Source organism: Eurypyga helias, unplaced genomic scaffold (genome assembly GCF_000690775.1).
Source record: "Eurypyga helias isolate BGI_N326 unplaced genomic scaffold, ASM69077v1 scaffold17006, whole genome shotgun sequence".
In the NCBI taxonomy this organism is placed as follows: domain Eukaryota; kingdom Metazoa; phylum Chordata; class Aves; order Eurypygiformes; family Eurypygidae; genus Eurypyga; species Eurypyga helias.
This window is the reverse complement of record NW_010258761.1, coordinates 16,127-40,736: the sequence shown is the minus strand read 5'-3', so window position 1 is coordinate 40,736 and position 24,610 is coordinate 16,127. Positions and strand designations below refer to the sequence as shown.

The 24,610-nt window shown below is 39.2% G+C and overlaps 1 protein-coding gene across 1 annotated transcript in view; it reads right to left on the bottom strand.

The window, feature by feature from the left end:
* Positions 1 to 501: 501 nt before the first annotated feature.
* The window catches only part of LOC104511750 (von Willebrand factor-like), a gene marked incomplete at its 5' end in the record, with an annotated part of 37,461 nt that continues 13,352 nt past the window's right edge, over positions 502 to 24,610 (bottom strand). The window contains 8 exons of the mRNA XM_010154485.1: positions 502 to 731; positions 2,830 to 3,007; positions 7,094 to 7,137; positions 9,422 to 9,586; positions 10,573 to 10,716; positions 19,286 to 19,429; positions 21,653 to 21,772; positions 22,496 to 23,832. Of these exons, the coding sequence (XP_010152787.1) occupies positions 502 to 731; positions 2,830 to 3,007; positions 7,094 to 7,137; positions 9,422 to 9,586; positions 10,573 to 10,716; positions 19,286 to 19,429; positions 21,653 to 21,772; positions 22,496 to 23,832 (2,362 nt within the window). The remainder of the gene's footprint in view (positions 732 to 2,829; positions 3,008 to 7,093; positions 7,138 to 9,421; positions 9,587 to 10,572; positions 10,717 to 19,285; positions 19,430 to 21,652; positions 21,773 to 22,495; positions 23,833 to 24,610) is intronic.

Sequence of the window (24,610 nt, the reverse complement as noted above, 5' to 3'; positions counted from 1 at the left end):
TTTTCATCCACCACTACACCCAAGTCCTAAATACTGAGCTGGCCTTTCATCTAATGCTGAGGTCTACCTGCACACAAGGTAAGAACCAACTCCCTAGCTCTTCTACTAGCCAGCCATGCATAGGTTTGTGAAGAATAGAGGCTGCTCTACCATGCACCAAATTATAACCCTGTGCGAAGGACTTCTGCTAACAGAGGAGAATCAGAGTGCAGTATGTCCTGTCTGTAATCCCTGCTGTTCTGGCAGAAGTGTCAGGGAGACATTGCCAAATTCCATGTTCTTGACACTGTCACACCCACACAATGGGGAAAACAAGAAGAGAAACGTGTCTGGCTTGTTATGGGAATGCAGATCGTGACATGATATTGAAATGAGGCATTTGGTCAGAAGCCTAAGAATAGGCTGCAAAGGGAACAGAAATTGGATAAAGGGAACAGCTTTGCCCCCATAACTTGAAATTGCATAGTATGAGCAGACAATGCACAGATCACTCTGCTGTGTTTAACTTACTGCCATGTCACTGAAGAGCTGAACAGATACCCCACGGTGTTTCACTTCGATGGTGTCCATACAGTCCATCTTCAGAGCTGCTCTGCATGGTCCTTCATGGAGGACAACTTCAACATCATGTTGCGTGTCTTGAAACAAGGTGTAGGAGCAGTTGCCAGTCAGCTTAAAATTCAGCCCATCAAAAGTGACAATATGTCGAGATGAACTTCCTATACAGACACCTGCAAACCAATGAAAAAAAATGACATATAGACATTCACTTTTGTTCATATTAGACTATTTCTTCACAATTTTTATGGGCTGTGGAATCCATTAATTAAGAAAGCTATGAAGGTAATGAATTGCAAATGCTGCAGAAAATCATTGACAAGAAACTTTGGTAAATACTTTATCAAATAGGTTTTTTGAAGTATCTTTGTCTAGAGCAATTAGTATTACAAAAGATTTGGATAAACTCACAGAAAATGGCCTAGGGTGAAGTTTGTTCACATTGAATGTGATTTATTAATAAATTTTATATGAAAAAAAAGCAGAGAAAATTTATCCTTTCCCTATTTGTGGAAAGACTGTAGCATACTTATTTTTCAATTTTTGCATCGCATTTTTAGTATGGCATTGCATTTTATTCCCTTATTACATTCAAAACAAAATAACGCTATTTCATTCTTATCAAACATGTCACAAGTCAACAACAGAAAACTTTTTTTCAGATGGGAAACAGTAAAAGGGCAGAGAAATAATGTGCACAGGATAAAACAATGGTGAATTTAAACCTCGTTATTGTGGTCATTAGGTTATAAACACTTCCTTGTCATCACAAACTCGAAAACAAAGAGGATTATAATCTCACAAGTACCAAAACAGAACCTGAGCAAATGGATGCTTCTGACTCATGTGTTTTCAAGTCTTTTGCTTAAAGATAATAAGGGCAATAAAAGCAATGTCAGCTAAACATGTAAGAAGAAAATTTTCTTTATTAATAACTCAGCTACTTGTCTTCTAGTTGAGATTTGAGAATAACCTCTTTCCCATTGATCGACCTTTAAACTTAATTTCCCAAGAAAGCCAGCAAACAGCAATTTGCCCTTCAAAAAACCACGTAAAACAAAGCCTATCTCATGTACCGTTGGAACTGGATTGTAAAGAGGTACATCCCTTTGGAGCACTGGAGCATCTTCAGATATTCTACTGTACCTTTTTATAAAGTTCAAGTACAAACAACAATTAAACAAGTCAGCAGTAAAACAAGGTTTCTTAACCTTTTTTTATTCATGGACATCTAAAAAATTCTAAGTATAATGGATATCCTTTTAAATTTGTCATAGGTATTTTGTAGCACAAAATGTATGAATCCAATCTACTTAAATCCATTTAATAGTCCTCAAACACCCAAGATCCAGGAATCACAAGTTCTAAATAATATTGCTCTAAATTTTATAACTAGCTCAGCAAGCAAACACTTTCGTGGTGTAACTCCTGATCTATTCTCTGAACTCAGTTACATGACATAGGAAGAACACTTTTTCAAGTACTTCCTCTTTGCAAAAGCATTTGTCATTTCATCTGCACCATCAAGCAATTGTTTGAAAGGGCTTTAGCTCTCTAAATAATTGAACACTAAATTTCCTCATGATTCGGCAAAGTAGTATGCACTGCCATGCTCCTGCAGCACAGATTGCCTAACCAGCCTCCATCCATAACAACGAAGAGGTGCTGACAAATCCCTCTTTTTAATAAACAGATTACCACCTTCAGGGCTCAATCCCTCCACCCTGTAAAGTGCAAGTAGGTGCACTTAATTTCTGTGTGTTATCTCAGCCAAGGCATTAATCACATTGTGTTCACCATTTCTGCTCAAATACTCAGTGTGAGGTTTCATGGAGGCAGAGAGCATTTGTTGTTGTTTCTTTAATACATGTTCTTGACTGAGATCAGGCCAAACCCTCAAGCCTAGGGATGGACCACATCACTTGCTTACAACATGCCGAGATAAATTTCTGCTCTCTTCCATACATTCTCCTTCCCAGTTCACACAGCTTTGTAAATCAAGTGTGAGATTCACTGATGAAGCAATGCAGTTACCCTAATTTAAAAAATAAGCTCGCAGTGGCCCAGAACGTGCAAATAGCATCACACATTCTAAACATCGCTGAGACTCACACACCTAGCTGTTCATTTAGCCAGTGTACAGCATTAATTCCTCACACCTCGGATGACTTCGGTCTGCACAATGACTGAGAAGCTCCATTCAGCAATACATTTCTGCTAAACATTTCAGGTGATTGGTAGGAGGGCATACATGCAAAGACAGATACTCACACGGACACATCCATCGGCAGCCACAGGTTTCTTCAATCTTAACAGCAGGAAGACTGCTGTGACATACTGGTTTTGGCATCCTCTCACAGTTAATTTGGTGACTCTCCAGAACTGTGTAATCTCCTGGAAAGCATGTCACAGTGTGGCATTGGTCGGGTAATGTCCATTTGTCACCAGGCTAGACAGGGAGACATGGATATTTAACAATTGAAAAGAACATGGGCTGAGGGGAGAAAAATGCAAAACACAGCTGTTGCCACGCTCCTACAGCTAGCAACTAAAGTGACACCGACAGCAGTGCTACTCAAATTAGCCTTGGATAATTAAATAATAGAAAGCAGGGCATTAAGGACTTCATGTGGATGAGAAAGTTAAATTAGCAAGACTGCAAGAAATAGACTCTGAAATTCCAAGCAAAAGACAATAGTCTAGAACAGGAGACGTTTTGTTACAGCAGAATGAAGTATCTGGTACTCCATCTATTGTTAGCCTAGCCATCCTACAGGATGCATGGACAGCATACTCAATAAAGAATTCCCCTTAGCTTTTCTTTAAATGTCAAAGTCTTTAGCTTTCTTAAGCCATAAAATTATTTTAGAAAGAGCTCTGAGCACAGATGGTCATGGCACAGCAGGAACTAACAATATTTGTTCCAAACTAGAAAGGCATGGAATACTCCAGTTATTGTAGCCACAACTCCAAAACTTTAAATCAGTTCCTCTCTTCCTGAATGGAAATTGTTGCTTTATCAGATTGTTACTAGATATACATCGTAATATTGTACAATTAAAAACAAAACAGAAAATATATTATAATTTTCGAAAGGACAGTCTATATTTTAAAGCACCAGAATTACATACTGCTAAATGACAGGGAAATAGATACGGTCACAACCTGGAATATCTAAAGATTCATATCTGCACAAAGCTGAGCTCTCTGGCCCCAGTCCCACAGAGCTCTAAAGTCAATAAATAGGCTCAATGAATTTCAAAACAGAGTGTTCATCCCTGAGGTCTACATTCCCAAGAATATCTCAAAATGTGGGAAATAACTTCTATAGAGGTGAGTCCAAAAGCAATAGTAAAAAGTGAGATATTCTATGAACTGGATATTTCTTGATATTCACAAGCAAAAACATGGGGAAGAAAAGATGATTGCTATTGGCCAAGGCTATTTCCCATCCTCTCCTTTTCAGCTTACCCATCATTCCCATGAAAGAGAAGAGCAAAAATGGCAAAATATCTAGGTAACCATAGCTTAATTCACAGACTGTTGTTAGCACTGGAGTGTACAAACCAAGAGTAGTGAGGTAAAAGTACTGCTCTGTATCCCTGAGCTATGTAATACTGCCAGGCCTAAAACAGAACTGTCAGATTTCCAGCCATAAAAATTCAAATATTAAACAGGACTTAATTTACTGTTTTAATTTATGAGTTACATACTGCTTTGTGTGTTTCAGGACTGTGAGAAGAGAACTTGTCCTGAAAGAGGCTTAATACTTTTCAGGCTTGTGAGACTAGATGAAGATTTGAAAAAGTAAAATGAGGAGATTTAAGTATGGAAAAAATATTTAGATAGGAAGAAATGGTATGGGTTTTAATTAAAGCTGTCTCGCCTACAACTCACTGAAAGTGGAGCACCTGGAAGGGTACATATACAGCTGTGAAAGTCTGGCAAAGGACCCTCTAGCTTCCATACATATTTAATTGTGTTTATTTCACTCCTCGACAGGACATCTATTGGAAAACCTCTAAGACCTGGACAAGAAAAGCAAAGCACAGCGCATTAAAACAAAAATATAAATCGAATGATCCAAACAAAGCCAAGAATCCTAGCACAAAAGAAAACACAGGGACTCTGAAGACAAAGAAAGCTTAAATCCCAATTGATATGAAATCGTAGGAGTAAGAATAGGAGAGAAAGGAAAGCAAAAGCAGGGGTTTCTAAATCGTGAAGGATAAGTCTGCTGAAACCGATGAGCCTGCCAGCACACCGGAGGAAGCTTCAGACTTCCTCTCTAAGGGAGCTCTGAACCTATGGACCTGGACTTGCACACTCTTCCTCTTACTGAGCATCTGCAGGAGAGAGAGCCACGTACCCCAGTCGAGTTCATCAGTTGGCATCTTTTAATTTAGTTACTGGATATGATTATTTAGCCACTGGATATGACAAGTACTAAAAACTTACATGGATTCAAAGAATGACTGAACAAATTTATACAAAACTATTGAGCACTATGAAACACAGAAAGATGTCCCTTCCAGCTCAGGGGTGCCCTGAGTCACAAATTTTTCAAGGCTAAGTTCAGGGAAGTATCATATATGCTTACTTACATTGTTCCCAGATTTCTATTTTTGGCCAGATAATAAAGGGGGTTGGATGGATTTTTAGCCTAACCTAACACATTTGATGTTCTGTCCTTGTATTACTGACCTTAGCCACAAATCTTTCTTCCACAGTCATTTCCAGGGTAGAGGTAATAACCAAAAAAAACCAGAAGTAACAAGTCACATCATTCTTGTTATTAGATAGGATTTAGGCTGAGTTTTTTGATCCTGAGAACTCTGATTTCCTTGCAAACTGCAAGAGATCAGTTCCCACAATCTCCAGGTGCATGACAGACATCCCCCTTGGGGAACTGAGCCTCTTGCAGTAACTCTGAGTAACGCCTGAAATATTATGGATCTGATGTAAAAGCCTCTGTTTTCTGAATCAGGAAAAGAGCCTTGATTCTTCTTCCCTGTGGATTTGCGGACTACACTGGAAGAGGGTAACAGGCCAATGATGGCACGTTACTGACCGTGTGTCAGTATTGGGATTCAGAGTATGGGTGCTGAACACCATAGCCAGAGCATATCCATGATGTCCTGTTGGCACCACGGGATGCTCAACAGCCTGTTCCAACAGGCAATGGCTACTATGTTGGCAGTGTCTTCTGAAACCCATTTTTTCTGGCTGACAGAAGAGGTAACACAAAATCCCCCTAAAGACTGCCATTTGAAGCATTGGTTCATTTTTATACGGACTGGAGCCTGACTCCTTTTTTTTCCAAAAGCATTTTAGACCAGAAATTGTGCTTTAGGTTTATCACCAAAAAAGTGAAAACCGTCGTGTCTGAAATTCAAGTTTAGGCTCCCCAGCATTTATCCACATGTACCTATGTCTCCTTCTAGAAGCGCAGAGGCCTGGAGACGTGCAATTCAAATGAATAACCAACAACAAACTAATTATTTTTTGGTTTAAATTAATAAAGTTTTTCAAGTTTAGTTTTCATTTGTTGTTTTTTTCTTAATTAGGTTGTCCACCTCAACACCACCAGGTCATACTTTGTGTCTGGTCTAGCTAAAGTCTTTCTGTGTTCTGACCAGCTGACCGAGGCCAACAGTGTAAGGCAGCTTTAATATAAGTGTATTTCCTGTGTCTAGACAATATCATAACCATTTCCTTATTAGCCACATCCTTCCTTACAGTCATGTCTTCACAAGGGAAAAATCAAAGGAAAATTTTTAATGTACTGGAAATTCAAGATAAATCCTAGGGTAGAAGTCATAACTGACCTTTACTAAAAAACGTGTCACAAGCTTATGCTAATATTTTTAAATGCATGACATATAATATACACTCAAAAACCTTGGCATTTCACTTGAGATTAAGGAACTGAACCATTCATAATATTCTTTTCTTAGGGTGGATCACTTTTGAGAGATCAGACGGGTTTACTAAAGTTCTGAGAATTTTCTCTGGATTAATAAAAGCTTTTCTGCAAACAAACACTAAGAACTTTGATTCATTACTTAAGAGATGGACTTCCCTAGAGAGATGACTATCACACAATAATTATCTTCCTATAAAGTTTTCACAGGGACAAGGTATTTTTAGCAGAAGGAGAGGGTCTGGACAATTTCCCTCCCCCTGTACATGCACCTTTATTTTGGCCATGTCTAGCCTTCCCGGAAGTTCTTTCACCAGGAGATGGAAATACGCTTTTCTTTGTCAGGGAAGACACACGGCCACAAGTTTTGGCTCTGCACTGCCTTCAATAATATTCAAGAGACTGCAAGATCAGGTGTCATTAGAGGAAGTCTCCTTTGTTTGCAAAGTGCTCTCATTGGTTCAAAAGCCAACATTTTCCACCTCCAAAATAATTCTTAATACTTGATATTGTCCAACACTTTTTATTTCAGATTATCTATGGAGGCATTCATGGTCCTGCATGAATTTTCTAACTTGAAAGCCAGGTAGAGGAGAGACGCAATACACTTACTCTCTTTTTGTTTCCATCCTCGTCTATACATTCTCTGACAGGATCTGAAAGAGAAACAGACGTCTTTTAGCCATCTCACTCCTTTATCCAGCCTTCTAGGCGGTGGTCACCAAAATACAGATTGCTTACTTAAAAATGCAACTTAAGCAGTAAGGTCTTTCTGTGTTAGCGTATGAGAACCCCTGCCTGAAGACTGCAGGCATCTGTCCAAAGGGTACAAGAGTAAGCCAGAGAATACATAAACTTAACTACTGCTAGCATTACCTGACTTCTGCAATGATATTGGTCCTAAAATACCCTGTGAGCAATAGGTAGGCTGTAACTCCACAGCACTCCTTGGACTGACAAACAGCTCCTCCCAGGTGGTACTTAAAAGAAGATCACGGCTTTAGCTCTGAGGCAGGGTCTAGCCTTACTTCTGCATCTTGCGATGAAGCGAGAATATTTCTGGTAATTAGCAGGTAGTGAGAATTTACACACACACGCACATCTATTAAATGCAGAAAGATAAATACAGCGAGTAGCCCCAAGATAAGATTTGTCAGCAGCTAGCACAAGTACGAAAAGAGTTGCAATAAGAACACTCAGATTCAGTTTCATTACACAGAGGCATTACCGTGACAGCAGTTTATTGTATAGTCAGTTAGAACCTCAGAAGACACCAACTAAATTGCGGTTTCTAAGTTTATGTGCTCTCATAACACACCTAAACATACATGAAAATAATTTTATAGAAGTACTATGGTATGACAATGTGATAAGCCTGTGTCTAGGAAATTAAACCACTGACCAGCAGACTCTTTATATAATGCTATACTATGCTACCACATATACCCTATTTGCTCTTTTCCCGGACAAATAATGTATTTTGAAAGCATTTAGGAAATCTTTTAAACCTTTTTAATAGTATTATTTTTGGTTCACTTCCATACATAAAGTAAGACTCCCTTCATACAAGAAATCCAACTGTATGAGTCTGGAGGGGAAAATTATACTTTACAGATTGTAAGAAACTTAAATAAAACAAACAAACAACAACAACAAAAAAAAAGAAGATAGTTTCCCACCCCATGACAAAGGCTTTAAAAACAGCAGAAAGGAGAGCTAAATTTTTAAGATTTAGGTGTCTAATATGATACCTATCATCCCAGTTTTTGAGCATACTCTTTGTGCAGTTGGAAAAACTTTCATAAAAATGTAAAGCTTCCACCTCTAGTAGCAATAGGTTATAGGACAGATTGCAGTAAGAAAGTAGTTACTGGTTTCAAATTCCTGCTCCCCATCTTATGTCTTGGATCAATATAATTTAGGGCAAGAAAAATCACATATTTTACAGTGTGAAGAGAGGAAATGCATGTTTGAAAGCTTATTTTAAAAGAAAAGAAAGAAAATGGCAGCTGTTTAAATCTAGAAAATGGCAGCTGTTTGATGCTCTGGAGAGATTTTAAAATGCCAGAAGTGATCCCAGTGGAGACTGATCGGATATCTCTAAGCTGGACTGTGCACACTCTGCAACTTCCTCATTCTTAGTGGTACTTGGCTCTGCAAAAAAGTCCACTTATTTAAATGGAGATGTAACTAAGCCCTAGTAAAGCTGGTAAAAACCTGTGCAATGACTAATACAATGAGACAGTGATTTACAGAGGACACGTAGATGCTATTGTAATAAAAATAACAACAATATGTATAATAAATATCTATATACGCACAGACGAAGGAGGCAAAAGAAGTAAAATACTGGCCAGAGTTGATGCAACTTTCCTTAGATGGGGGGCATTGCTATCTACAAATAAATGAATGCTTGTTTAAAATATTTTACACCTTTTTTCCCAGTGTTTTCTTTCCCAGAACACACTTTTTTTTTTCCCCCCCTTACACTTTGGCCAAATTCTGTGTAGACATACACATAACAATGTCTGTGCAGAAAAATATGATTTGAAATCTTTACTCACAACTAATGTATAATATTTCTCAAGCTTGTCCCCATTCATTCATGACAGACTGAGCTTTCTTGGTGTCCCTCAGTTAATGACGAGCCCTGATTATTAATAAGACAGTAGCTTGAAAGTTCAGGACTAAGCAGTTCTTAAAAACTTGCTGAGAGTTGGTTAATTAGAATAGCAGTTGGCTACATGCTGAAAGGGCTCAGATTTTGATCATACCTAAGTGATGGTGGTTGTCCAGGTTAGCATTTGTGATGATTTTCAGTGAAACACTCACAAACGAGCCTTGGGTTGACTTCTCAAATCAAGAAAAGTCATTCTGATTTTGGCATTTCATTTTTGGGGTTTTGCTCCAGTTATGAGGCTACAACTACATTGGACTTACCCATGCACACTTTTTTGATAAACTCGCTATCCAATGTGATCATGGTGGATAAGTCTTCAAAATTCTGAAGCTTCATGATTCTATTAGCAGCTGATGGCCCAGTCAAAGTCCTTAGCTGCTCTTCATCATATCTGTTCCCAACTCCAATCGGAAAGAGGGAAACCCCTAGGAAAAGAGAAGAGAGGGTTTTAAATGGCAATGCACAGGAGAAGGAGGTCTCTGCTGTTGTTGTATTATTTTCATTTGCTTCTAAAAAAATAAAACAAAAATAAACTGTGTAAGGTTTTTTTCCTCAACTGTTACTTTTCATGTTTTACTTACACCACTCCCTCTACATAGGCTAAAGGCAATTCAGGGCAGCAACGATGATGCTCTAATTACAGTGTTAGCTAAGATGAACTCTACTAGTCCCAAGCTTAATAAGATCATGCATGGGCAACAAAACGCAGCTGCAGGCTTAATGACAACATCTTCACTTTTTCCAAATATAAAAACAATATCTCAATATGTTGTTTTCTTTCTTCAGTTACATGGCAATTGGATTATTTTCAAGCTATTTAATTAAAAAATAATAGTTCATGCCTTATTCGATAGCTCCCAAAGCAACCTACAGAGGAAGTCACTGTTCCTCAGTTGAACACCTGAGGAAGCTGAAGTGCAGAGACTACAGCCAGAAAACTTGAAAAATCATCATGCAGCATTCATTGATAGCAAGAGCATATTTCTGTATAGGTCAGTGCAGAATCTGATCAAAACCCCTCTCTATTTATTATTAAACTTGAATCTTGAAATAATTCTTGAAAGAGTCAGTGTACTGCAATTATATTTATTTTTAACATTAGATCATATTTTTTGTCATCTCTGGCTATTCACAGGAACTGGAAAAATAAAATGTCACTAATTTGTGAATCCTATGGAATATGTTCAGCTTAAATTGCAAATTGGTCCTGAATTAACCAGTAATTCAAAGGCATCTTCATCAGACAGGTCTTGTTCAGGCCTGTTTCTTACCAGAACGTGATGCACAGTAAGTCCGTATCAGTGAACTTACACGAACATACCAGCACCTTAATTTTTCATTTTTTGTTCTAGTTCATTACTTAAAAGGCAACAACTCCCCGTAAAAACAGCGACAGTGAAACAAGGTTTACTGTTCATTCTTGCAGAAAGTGCAGCAGCCTCCACAGTGTCTTCTGATCTCGCCGATATGATGACTATGGCGACCTTTGATGCGCTGGGCCTCCCTCCGTGGGATTCTGACATTGCGTTCTGAACTACAAAATCAATAGCTTTTCCTAAGAAGAAATGAAGAGATAAATGAAAGATAGAATAAAAAAACCTCATGGAAGGCCATAAAACTAAATCTCACTTTATATTAGTCGGTTATACAGTACTGGAAAATACCTCTTTTTAAAGGACTTTTGGTGCCTGCTTTCTGCCACATGAAAAATCTCAGCTATTAAGAACCAGTATCCGTACTATTAATACCTCCCAGCACAGGAGGACTAACCTTAGCACCCCAGTTGCTGAAGTAATGAGAATGTTAATACCTTTCCTTAGTCATGAGGATAAAGTTATACCCCAAACTTTAGTAGTTACCTTTTCCAGAAGTATTACCATTGCATCACATATAAGGAAAGAAGATATGTAGGAAACTATGTACTATTTGCCAACTGCAGAACAACAGTGACATCCAGTGGCTCTCTGATCGACAACTTCACACCTCTCAATTGTCCACACTAACTGCTGAGCTCCCACAGAACTAGTCCTTCCCTATTTTGGTCAACTTTTTCTACTGGTGTGAAAAGCATATCTTGCTTCCTTACTACCAGAAATCTCTCTGAAAGCTGGACTCAGACTAACCCATAATATAACTGGGTGATCCATATTAAAAAAAAAAAACAACAACACATAGCAAAACAACATACAAAAGCCACAAAACACAAAAAAATTCTACTTCAGCTCAAATCACAAACTGGCTTAAATGGGTAGCTGTTGCCCTTTCATTTAACATCTGTGAACACTCAGGCAAATTTTTCTTCAAAATCATGACCTCAGCAAGAGAGCACTTTACTATTACATGTATTCAGATATGTATTTGCCAAATATTTATACTGGGAATGATGATATGGAACTTTCTTACAAGCTCCTTTGCACTTGAAAGCTATCAGGTCAGGAAGTAGAAATGATACCGTGTGACTGATGTGACATTCAAGGCAAATAGTAAATGGTGAATAATAAATACCTGAAAAACTAGTTCCTCTGAGTAATCTCCAAGAACTGCAGAGGAGAAATACGTTTGCCTGAGGAATTCACTGAACAATTTCAAGTAACAAACACATTCGTAAAACACTGGAAGTCAGATCGTAGATATTTCACCAGCACACTCCCAAAATACCTTAGCACACCTGAACATTTTGCACTTTATGTCTTCTTTCATCACGTCACTCACCCCTTTTTATTTGCAGAAGCAAAGATCCATTTCCTAAGCTGCTGCAAGCATGGACAGCCTCTAGGAAGCTCACTCAGCACATTGACTATTGATAACATGGCTACAGCAATTGGATATTCAACAAGGTCTTAGTTAGCCTTTCAGGAAGAATTTATCCCTTGGAAGAATCCAGCCTAGAACAGGCATCTGGAAGAAGTCCAAATGTTTCCTTTGCCACAGTACTGTGTTGGAGATGACATTCCCTTCTCAAATACTGTTGCTTCCCCCATCCTTTCCTATTGTCTCATGCATCTCACAGTCACTGACTGACAGGCTCATATCCCCTTCCCACCTTATCCAGACACCTCTTCTTCCTCGTTAGCCCATTATCATTATCACTATTTCCTTCCCAGAGGCTTAGCCTCATCTTTATGTGTTATCTCTACACACAGACGTCCCTGACTAAAAAGAGTTGAGACCCACTAGGAACTGCTGCCAGGCCTTGCCAGGCCTACCGCAGGAATAGGATCCACATCAGCTTCTCCTCCTATAAGATTCCATCTACCTTGCATCATTACCTCCACTACCATTGTCCTGGCTAGAGAGGGTCACATTTTTTTTCCCAAGCAATAGTTTTCAAATTGAAAGGTGCACGTTTGTTTAAAGCAAAATGCTTATTGGAAATGTGAATTACAATCAGAAGGTAAACAAAAAAAAAAGGAAAAAAGAGAAAAATCAATGGAAAGCTTTCAACAGTATTTAAGAACAAGATGGGATGCTTTTCTTTTGTTTTTTGCTCTGAAATGATAATATTTCATTTAGTTCTTCCAACTGTGTAGGTTTTGTTTTCCAGCAGTTACTCTGTATGTCTTTAGAGACAAATGTTAGATGCAGAATGGCATGTGATCCATAAATAACTAAGGGATAAAACAAAATACAGAAAATTAATATGATATATTAATTATGATATATATGTGATTGATATATATCAATCACAGAGATTGCTTCAGGACGTTCACTCTGCCAGAAAAATTCCTCATTTCCCTTTTACCCTATAAATAATTACCAAAAAAAGTATATCAGGTTTTAACTTTCAAATATTTTAGGTTAAACTTTTGCATGGTAAGAATCATAAACAATTTTTCATTCATCTCTGACAAGTACTCGCCATTTCTGTGTTTGTCATTCTTTAATGGCCCTTTGTCTTCTGTGTACTTGGTGTGGTCACCAGGTGCTCCAGCTCCATTTTTTTTCTCCCATTAATTCTGAAAATTTTCAGAAATTTTCATACAGCTCTGTAAACTGTAAAATCTGTTATTTTTGTAATTTCTACTAAAGAAATCAAGTTTCATTGTAATAGAACCAGGCTATTTCAAAGTCCCCCAAAAAACAATTACTTAATTTAACATATGGAAAATTTGGTTTAGTGTACTAAAAAGTCTTTGGATTTCTCCCCTTATTTTGAAGCCAGCTCTAGAGAAAAGGGCTAGCTGTCTGAAGACATGATCAAATGAGCTAGAGAGATTGTCCTGGTAGAGAAATTCAGAAAGTCACCATCCCGAGCTGGAAGCTGTCAATTCTCAGCTCTTTGTCTCTACATCTCACCAGGGAGGGTAATACCAAATTCCTCAGGAGCCATAGTAGAAAATATTGACTGCCAATAAAACAACCAACTCGAACATTTTCTTACTACTAGGGTGCAACATAACATTTTCATGCCAATAAAAGAAATTTAAAATGTTTACTCTGAAATAAATATCAACAAGCACAGGGCTATATTAAGACTGGAAGGAGAGTGCACAACACCTTGTACATAATTAATTTAGCTTTAAAATGACCAGGTCTGAGCCGCACGGGCTTCAGCCTTTATGAGACCACCTTGGGTCTTGTACTCCCCCTGAGTGGCTGACGTCTGGGCCAACACTGCTTCTGGCACCACTACAGCTTGCTCTGACATATCCAAGTACATTGCAAACGTATCTCTGGCCGCATTAGTGCCATAGCAAGCTGCTGGCGGAAGAAAAGGGCCCATCCCAGCCCCCCCTGGATACGCAACTACCTGCCTTCGGCAACTCACCATGCCTGAAAAAATAGCCATTCCAAAAAAAGTGCATCGCTTTCAGCAATTTCGGCCCTTCCCTCAGCTTGCTGAAGGGCCAATGCACATCCCTTCCCACAGAAGGAAGGCAGTGCTAGTGTGCAGCACTTAGGTGTCAGGGGGCTGGGGCTAGCCCCTTCTGCTGTAGCTAACTCTTAAATCTGTTTAGCTGTATGGGACCACTCCATCAGCTATTTATTTCAGTGATGGACCCAAGAGAAAATCAGAGCGCTAATAGAAAATACCCTAAATCCTGCTGCATACAACAACAAAACATATTTTTTCGGTCTTTAAAGAAAAGCTGACAGTGGCCAAAACATCATTTGCTAGCACTGACAAGGAGTGTCAAATAAGCTCCAGTGCAGTGAATGGGATGTTTGCTATGGGCTTTAAGCGTTGCAGGTTTTTAAGGATTTTCTCTGTGTGTGCCTGTGAACCTAAGCCTGGACTAGCAGCCAACATGTTCCCACATACTGAACACACAAAAAAAAAAAAAAGGCAACAAATGGGCTTTGGAAGTGGAATGACTTCCATACTCACATGTATTTTAGGTGTTACACGTACAACCCATGAGAAATCAAGATGGAAGTCTCAAAGCCAAAAGCCTTCGTCACATACTGGAGAATAACAGAGCTGAGAGTAGCGTGACACACAATAAAAAAATCTGTTCCCAAAGGCAGATGACATGGTGGGCTGCTCTTCTATCCCTGACCTTCTGCCCTCTCTTCTCCTACTGTCTCCTAACACATTACACTTCTGCAGCTCTTGACAGGTATAATAGCCACAATTAATTTCACACATGCACACACACACACCCCCTTCCCAAATTCGACCATCTAAACATTTATCTGGATAACTGAATGAAAAGGACTAGTGTGCAGGAGCACAAAGCGCCCAGCAGCCTTTCAGCTCAGTCAGTAGGGCATGATTGTTAGTCACTGGGCATGTCCAGGGAAAAAAAGACAAATAAAGAAAAAGAAAAAAAAGCAACAGCACTTTCCCCCCATCTTTCATTGCTGATACACTCCTGACTGCACTACGGAGTACAAAACAGAAGTCTTGTTTGGAATAATCATCACAGCAAAAGCAACAGAAGATATCCAACAAAGACAATGAAAAAATGGAGAAGGGATGGCATCACTGCACGGTCTTCTCCTCTGAGCTAAGTCTATGAACGATTGATGCTGAACTTTGAACAGTCAGAAAAGGCTTTGTAAGAACTCTTTTTCTACTTGCCTTGAACAAGACTATACAGTAAGGGTTAATTAGCTGTTTTTGGGGTGTTTTGTGGTTTTTGGGGTTTTTTTACATCACCTGATGCACATTCAAGCTTGACTCTCAAATGGACATAAACAAGCTTTAAGGACAAAAGACAATCTGTTGAGTAGGGTTGGAGGTGTTTCCTGGGAGTCTACAGGGAATTACACTTGATTCTGTCTTATTGAATAATTTCATTAATGATCTGGACAAAGAAGGAAAAATGTGCAAAAAGGCATGCTAATCTGAATCACAGATATTAGATTGGGAACAATTATGAACATCATGGAATGAACTTCAAGAGCACAAGGTGCCCCAGAAACGTTTGAAATACATCCAAGAAATAAAATTCAAGATTAATCCTAGAATAATCCAACATGGAGGAAAATAAACCAATGCACAGACATTGAATGGTTTGGTGGATGCCTCAGGGAAAGCAGAAACTGTTTGAAAGCAATCTTTGCAATTATTTTCTTTAATTTTGTCTGAAATGAAGAATAAACTGTAAAGCCCCCATGAGGGTCTGTGGAGTTGTGACAGATGGGGGATTCCAGTTAGGCGGAGGTTCCTGCTGGGAACTTGTGAGTCAATGCCTTAAGTGGCCTCAGTGGTTTCACTAACACTTCTGCAACATCTTGACCAAAACCAGAAAAAGTACTACAAGAGGTAATCACCCACAAGTACCGAAAGCTGCCTGGGAAAGAAGCAAAGAACAAATGGTTCCTCAGCACTTGAAGAGGTATAGAAAAAGCCAATTCTATCTGGGCTGTGAATAGGCAGATTGCATATCTATAGCCAAGGACTTGTTTAATCAGAAAAACCACCCTGAAAGGTGGTCTTTATATCTTAATTTAGGGTCTTGACTTGAAATTAAATTGGGGTTTTTTAACAGAAAATAGCAGTTTATTTTGATTTTGAAACAAATTAGCTATTGCAAAGTGATCACACAGTCCGAAACTTTAAATAGTCAGTTCTTTGTGCACTGATATTCTGGCACTTACATGTGTCAATTAGCAGAATGGCTGAGCTCTTTCTTCATGAACAGCATAGACCTGCCAGTCTAACATCCCACCACCACTGAAGGGAGCAGACTACAAGACCCCAAACCCTCTCCTTTTATTTCCTGGCTCTGCAAGCCACAAATCCTGCATTTCTCTTACCATCAAGGGGGTCTCATGACCCCAGGCCCCACCAGGACAACATTCAACTCACAAAGCTTCTAAGAAATGAACTTAAAACACTAAGCCAGCAAACATAAAAACCTGCCAGGGCAGCAAACTAAAATAGCTCTGGGAAGAGACTAGTGGGCTCCCACAGCTGGCTTCAGAAAGGAGCTGACCCCACCAATTCGAAAACAGTAGTAGAAGAGCAAGTGAGGAAGACCTCTGTCTTTCAGAGGATGAGAGCCGACGGATCAGGGCTGCTGGCAAAACCATGGCCTTGAGTGGGTGATGAGGCGCAAGATTTTGACAATTCTGCATAGACCACAACACTCAGGGCAGAGATCTGAATAAAGGAAAGTGCTGTGCTGGGCCTTTGCTTCCTAAAGCACAGAGCTGGTTAGAAAGGAACTGTGTACTTTCTTTATAAGGACAAGCAAAACTGAATGTTGCTATTCATGTATGTTAATAACTATAGAAAGTTTCAGTAAAAATGTTTAGATTATTTTCCTAAAGAGGAGAGCACACTTTTTTTTTTTTTTCTTTAACAATGCTTTTAATACAGCAGAACCACACAGATGATAGTACCCCCAAATTTTGAGTCTGAGGCAGGCAGTGAGCACGGAAAACATCTGCCTACATGAGCTACTTTTAGTAAATTATGAGCAAGCAAAATCAGGTTTTTATAAAGTCTTAAGCGGTATTTACTAAAGACACTGCTGAAAGTGCTCCCTGTGCCTCTTCTACATACCCATGAATGCTGAACAGAGGCACGTTTATGTGATTCTTCATTCACTTACATAGATCACTCTTTTAGCTGATTGAAGGCTTATGTAGTCAGCTCTTGCTTGCCGTTAGTTTTAGGGGTTTTTTTTCCAGATATTTCTTATGTAGAGTTGCACAAAATTTCATGATGTCTGAATATCCCCAGAGCTTTTTCCCAATAGGTTACTCGAGCCAAAATTTGCATGGTGTTATCTTATTGCATAAGCATGGGAAAGCTTTGTGGTATAGTCTGCTCTTTTTTGTTCTGCCTATGCCCTCAAAAACTTCGTAGTTTTTCATCATTTCTTACTAATAAAACATATCTCTCTCCTGGAGTTACCTTATGGTTAAATGAAACAGAAAAGGGAACACTTTCTGCAGTAAGACTTTTGCAGTGATGGCAACAGAGCCTACGGTTGCTCTTTGCACATATCGCTTTTTTGACCAGAACAGGATGATTCAGATCAGCAAAGACTGAATAAGGATTACACAGGATCATGTTTCTACCATAGGGAAGCCAGCACAAATGAAAAGAAACAGCGCTGGTCTGATGGTAACGATATTTTTGATAGGTAAATCCTGATGAAGCCTTCCATAGGCTACAAAAGATTTCCAGAGCTACCCAGGGAATCACAACATCCAGACTGAACCATCTACACTTTTTAAGGAGCCTCTACATTTTCAGAGGCCTGAGCACAGGCAGAAGGACATGGATGACCATGCTTTTCCTAGGGATGCTGAGTCTCCTACACAGTCAGCCGAATTCACACACATTACAAGGTGCAGGACTAGAACACAATGACTTATTTTTATTATTTCGTTTGGGAGGAACTACTACTCAATTCCATTTTGGTTCATTATACCACATCCCTCATCTTGGTCTCTGAGCATTTTCCAACAAGACATAAACAAATCACTAACGAGTATGTCATGTGCTTGCCTCTCCCATTTCATTTCCCAAAGGCCATGTTTTCTTTGTTTATCCTGTAGTTCAGCGTGGCTTACTATACACATTACATGGAAGGCTTCATGAAACTTATCTATTTGTACGTAACAATTTATCCCACAACGAGCCTATAGAAGTCTCATCAGCCATCTGGTATTTTTATTTCTCCAGGCTGAGAAAGCAATCATGGCTAATCCTCCTGCGAACTATGGAAGTCAGGTTTTATTTCTCACTTTTCTGTACCAATAACTCTTTACAGTCTGAAGTACGCCAAAGACCCTAAAAATCTGTGTACTCCTCAACTCTTATAGGACCCTAATGCTAGGTGGCTGCCAGAGCAAATGTCGTTCCAGTCCAGAAGAACAAAATTCTCTAGGTATCTTGTGAAAGATCAGATATGCTACAGGAGAATCACTTTTTGCTGAACCCCACAAGTGATACGTATGTATATACTGAATTTCCACAGACCCAGTGGGAAATCTGTGTTATGTTTTAGCACAAGACAACTGAAGTGGCCATGTTTTTCAAGATGCAGTTGTCTGGAACAGAAGATGATGTTTCACGAGCAACTCTTCAGCTAAGGTGCTGTCTTAGGCCATCCTTTCTCCCTTGCACCACCCCTGCCTTTGTGCCAGCCCAAGTCCTTGTGGGGTGAGCACGGCAACTTGGATGAGGGAATCGAACCACCCAGAATAGAACTACTGTTTTGCTAAGTTATTTTTCAAGCGGACTGGTTACAATGGCTCAGCATAGAGTAACAAACATCTGAGGAGGGCAGCTATTGACATCAGCATAAGCAGATCTGCTGTTAAATGTCTAATCAACTAATTGATGCTGAAAGGTTAACGATCAACTCTTTACTTCTTAATTATGTTTTACTTGCTTGAAAGATAATGAATGCAAATCCTGAGAATTACTTCAACGCTGAAAAGAAACTGGTTGCCTTCTTTCTAAAACACATTAACATAAACCTCATTTTGAGTAACCTACAGATACATTTTAATAGAGAAAATTGAACCTTTACCAACAAATGTACATATAGTAAAGATACGGCTGAACTAAAAAAAAAAGTGAAAAGGAGAGTTCTACTGCAGAACACTACCACAGTAGCACTGACATAAATTGGTGATTTGGGCCAGGTATGTTTAGCATTTCTGGGGTGTTCTTCCCCTCTTGTTTAAATATCAACATCCACATAATCACTCACCTAGTCTGGTAGGACCTTGTTCCCTTTGTTGAATTGACTGCACCATCTCTACAAGCTTTTCAGTCTCTTGAGGCATGTTCCATGATATTTCTAGATTATTTTCCCTGGCATACTGGAGAACTGACACATGAATTGAAGTATTGCCTGAAGCAGAAAGAAAATAAACATTTTACGCAGTGGATATGAATGTCTTAAAATAAATCTAAAGGATACATTATGGTTGTGTTTTACATTAAGCTCAGCTAGACACTGATTTTCCATCAGAGTGTGAAAGCTGCATTTTCAATCAAAAGATCAAAACTGAACTATTCCCAGGTGAATACACATGCAAGTATTGCTGGAAACAGTTGCTCTTCTGTCAGGAATTAGCATGCAATATTTTACTGCTGATCAATTTGACCATGATTGGAGAATTTTACTTTATTGATCTCAAAGTATTATTCCTTTTCCATTTTAAAACTGCCTCAGCATCACTTTTTTTTTGTACACATTGTTTTGCAAGAGCAGTAGTTTGATGTCCCATTTGTCTGATGCTCCAAGCTCCCTAGGTGACTACATTTCATGCAAATTTCCTGCTGTCAACCATCACTCGAGTGGCATGCATCAGGCTGCAGCATGGGGACACAGCGCACCCAGGGAGCATGACCTGCAAAGGGGAATGAAGAGAAATTCCAAGTTCTGCTGTTCTCTGCCACCCAGGTTCTGCTTCTACGTTATGTAAGAAGTATGAACAAAACTATTAACAGAGGGTTGATATAGGTAATGAATATCAGATTTGCAGAATTGAACTGGGCAATACCTTGTTTATAATGATTGGATGTACGTCTCTTCATGGTCTTAGAAGGACTTCTACTGTATACTGAAGATTCTTATGTATATAGCACATTATTCTTTATCAATGCTTTGTAAAACATTCATGAATTAAGTTAATAATAGTTGTGATTTCATGTACCCAAATGTTGCAGACCTATATTGACCTTAATATTGTCTACTCACTACACTTTGCAAGTTTTTCATGGTCTTCCTCATTTTAAAGTCATGACCATAGTGAGAAGTCCTTTCATAGCTACATTATTAATGTTGTGTTCTTAATGATGTAACGTTTGTTATTACAGACTTCAAACATGAAGAAAAGTGCTAGGTTAAAATAAATTGTCTTATTGCTTAGTTTGTATTTATTTCACTTGGCTTGCTTCTCTATATCGTGCATGCACACAATTCTCAGAAACAGAATGTCATCCATGTATGTTCCCTTAAAAATTTAAGTTATACTTAAATACATACTTTTCCTCGATGAGTTCTCTAATTTGTGCAAGTGCTGGGAGTCACCTCTTTCCAAAACACAGGCACAACACAAATATCTCAACACCCTGTGAGAAACACCACTAGCAACAGCAGTTGCTCCACGAAAATGGTTTAATGCTGAATTGAAAAAGCAAAGTTCTGATTAAAAAATCCATATTTTTTAAAACAAATGCTACTGGGAAAACACAGGATCCTGTGCAGCCCTTGCCATGTGGACGGACGTGGTGCAAGGGCACATGATATCCTAAATTACTACAGGTGTCACATGGTCCCTTCATGTATGTGCAGGATATAGGGCATTCTCCCAGGCTGACTGCACAGATAACATCTGTGCTGAATGACGTACCTAGGGGTGTACCTCTCATCAGTACGTACTGTGCAAGCTCAGTGGCTCTAGCACTCCCAAGAAGTGTCTGTCATTCAACATGGGTCAGGAAATACACCTTTAAAAGTCACTTTCAGCACCCTAGGTTAACCAAAAAGGGCTGGTCAGAACCAGAAATTCCCTTTCCAAAGAACAAAACCTTGCATTTGGGCCAAAACTAAACCAAAACCACTCTGAATTATCCATTCTTACTTGCACCAGTATTGGTCTTGAATGATTATCTTCAAGTCTGTTGAACCTAATCCAGAACTGAATAAAACCAAACACGTATTATTGGTTTTTTGCCACAGAATGAGTTCAGCTAAATCTCCATCCTATGACAGGGACTTCTTTGCCACTTTGGCACACACACTTTTTATGCTCAGTACAGTATAAAGGGAAGTACTCATCAGAGCTGCTGTCCGAGCTATTCCTCATCACACGATTCCCTGAACTGGATGTCAAACCTTAATTCACCTGAGCCAGAACAGCTTGGTTTGGGATGAAACTGAGCTGCATCTGAACCAAAAGCTTTACTAGACTGATTTCCCCAGTATAATTTTTTTTTTTTTTGAAGGATTGGAATGAGTCATTTAAAAATAAAAATTAAAAATACTATATTAAGAAGCTATTTTATCAAGGATAAGCAAATAATACAAAATGTCTTTATGTGTTTGAGTTCAAAGATGGGTACATACTGATCTCAGCACTTTGAATAAATGCCCGTACAAAGTTTTTCATTTCCTCAAACTCTGATACTCCAATATTGGAACTTCCATCCAGAAGAAACATGACATCCATCGGTTTGTTGCACAACTCTGAAGAGAGGAAAAAACAGTTTGTTTTTACATGATAACCAGAAGTAGCATCTGCTAACCAGTTGGTAGGAGCAGAAAAGGTGGAGGCACCTACCTTTTGGGAAAACAAAGTAATATAATGGCCAGTTGAAACAGTAAATGATAGCCCTTTAATGAAACCTTGAGATTTATATTCAGTGGGATACATGGGTATTTCAATTCCTGCTTTTCTGCTAATGCTATTTTATTCGTAGGGGACTAAAACAAAAACAACAGGAGGAAAAAAAAAGGAAATGAAACAACAAAACCCCAGTTGCAAACAAACAAAAACAAACCAGGAGAAAAACAAACAAACAAAACCCCAAAACCAAACCAAACAAACAAAAACAGTGAAGCCTCTTCAGGAAAGAGGAAGTATAATTTTCATTTGCCTGCTTGAGGCAGGCAATTATTTTTTTCTTCCTTCAACCTCTAACCTATCTGAAAGCTACTGTATGTTACTGACAAATGGAGCCAAGGACTTCTGAGACTACAAAAGGCTGGCTGCAGGTCTGTGCTCAGTACTGCTGAACTGGGGCAGCACCCTCAGCATCCAGTGAAGATAAACAGTCCTTCCTTGGCATTTGGACAACAAGATGCCAGATAAGATATGGGAATCCTTCACATTTCAGTGATGTAAGGGGGAAATGGAGGAGGCAGAACAAAGGAAAGAGGAAATTACACAGGAAATATGTCCAACCTTACCTGGAATTTCTGTCCAAATTTTACGAGAGCAGCACGACTGCAGCACTAATTTAGGTGCTTCTTCAATAAGTGAGCTATAACTGTGCAAGATTATTGGGTTATTAGGCTGACTGATCTTTCTGAGCTCCTGGATATTTGCATTAGGGGTTATGCCTATGGGAATAACGTTTATGCTCCTGGGAGGCCGCGTGATAACATCAGTGGAAGGACTGGATGACACCATATATACCAAGTGTGGAACATCTTGCCTGCCCCCATTCACTGGTGTAAATGTGTGTTTGGAAACATAATTGAGTGCATTCCCACTGTTGGTTGCCTTCCCTCCTTGGTAGGGTATGCTCTTCACCTTCTCAATAACGCTTTCCTTGGACTGTATTTCCCTAAAGGAATACTCTAGTGTGACAGTCTCTGAATACTGCATGACTGTAACATGAATATCTTCCTGTCCCACATTCATTTCTGTGATAACCCTCTCAAGGAATTTCTTGATGATATTGAAATTTTCCTCCCCTACACTGTCAGATCCTTCCACAATAAAAGCAATGTCCAGCCTTTTGTGAGCTGGTTTTTCTGAAAAAGGTGGTGGTGGTGTGAGTCCCCAAGGGGGAATTAAGATACTGGATATTGTTGGAGTGACCGTAGTTTGTAAAGGCAAATCTTCAGGTCCAAGACCACATAGATGATCAATGAGGAGATCCTTATTATCCATTAGCTCTAACACATTGTTCACGAGGAAGGCTCTATTATCTGGTGACTGCTTTTCAATGAACCTGATTTGCTCCATATTAACATATGGTCCAATCCCCACAGGTATTACTGAGATTTTTTTATTCTTCAAAACTGGGAGGATGTTGCGAAGTTTTCCCGGAGACCTGCTTGCTATGAATAGCACTGCAATTCTTGCAGCATTAGTCCTTTCTGCTTTTCCAAATACGTGAAACACAATGTATTTAAGGACTTCAGAGGCTGACGCTGCTTGATCACCTGTGTATTTTATGCTTTGGACAATTTTTCTCATCTGGGACTGTGTTTTGATATCTTTCAGGCCAAGATAAATTGTGGGGCCAGCCCTATACACTAGAATTGACACTCGGATTTTCTTTTGGGAGATGTGGAGTTTCTTCATCATGCCAGTTATGAAAGTCTTCAGTTGTTCAAAGTCCTCCTCTGACAATTTATTGGAACCATCAATTAGGAAGGCCAAGTCCATCATCTTGCTGCATGAGTATTCACTGGGTGGTAGTTCAATGTCCTCCTCTGGCACAGGTGTTGTCAGTGCTAGGGTGTCCTCCACTGGTTCGCAGGCTACACAAGTTAAGTTCTTGCCTTCACACAGACTACAAAAATCACCAAATCAGACTGTGAAAACTCAGCACTTAACACATCACCCACATATAATAAAAGAATGACCATGTAGGAACAGTTAAATATCTCAAAACACAACAATACCAAAACATGATGTGAATGGGTTTTTTCCCCATCCCATTTCCCCACAACTCTCCACAAGGTGTTGTACAGCTACATGCTGTATGCTCACGCATGTTTCTTTAGATCTAGGAAACGTACGACAAACTAGGATGTGTTTGTCAGAGGAAATTCTCCTTACAACAGCCTCTGGGAGAATGTGTAAAACCTGTGTCTGGAAACTGTCTAGAAACCCACTGAGCTTCAGAACATGGCTGCCGATAAGGAGCTGACGGACTGGACTGGCAGATCTGGTTTGCTTCACAAGGAAACAAAACATGAGGTAAACTGGAGGCAGCTAACACCAAGTAAAATCCTAGAGTGGGAAAGATGCTTTCAGCTTCGACACGACTTAGCAGACCCTGCGAGGAGGCCAGGTTTACCGAGATTTTAACCTTAGTGAAAATGACAACAGCCTTTTTCCCACCTCTGAAGTGCTCTGTGTTCCCTTTCTTTTTCCTGACTTCATTTTGTTTTGAATACAGCTTTGGCACATGTTCATCCTCTGTTTCTTTAATGCCTCTCTTATCATCCTTTTATTTACCATGTTCTCTTTTTCAGTCCCTTTTCCCATATTAAAAGAGGTATTTAATCTATAGCTGTCATCGCTTTTTAGTCCTGTGTCTTCCCTCACCGCTTCTACTCACCTCT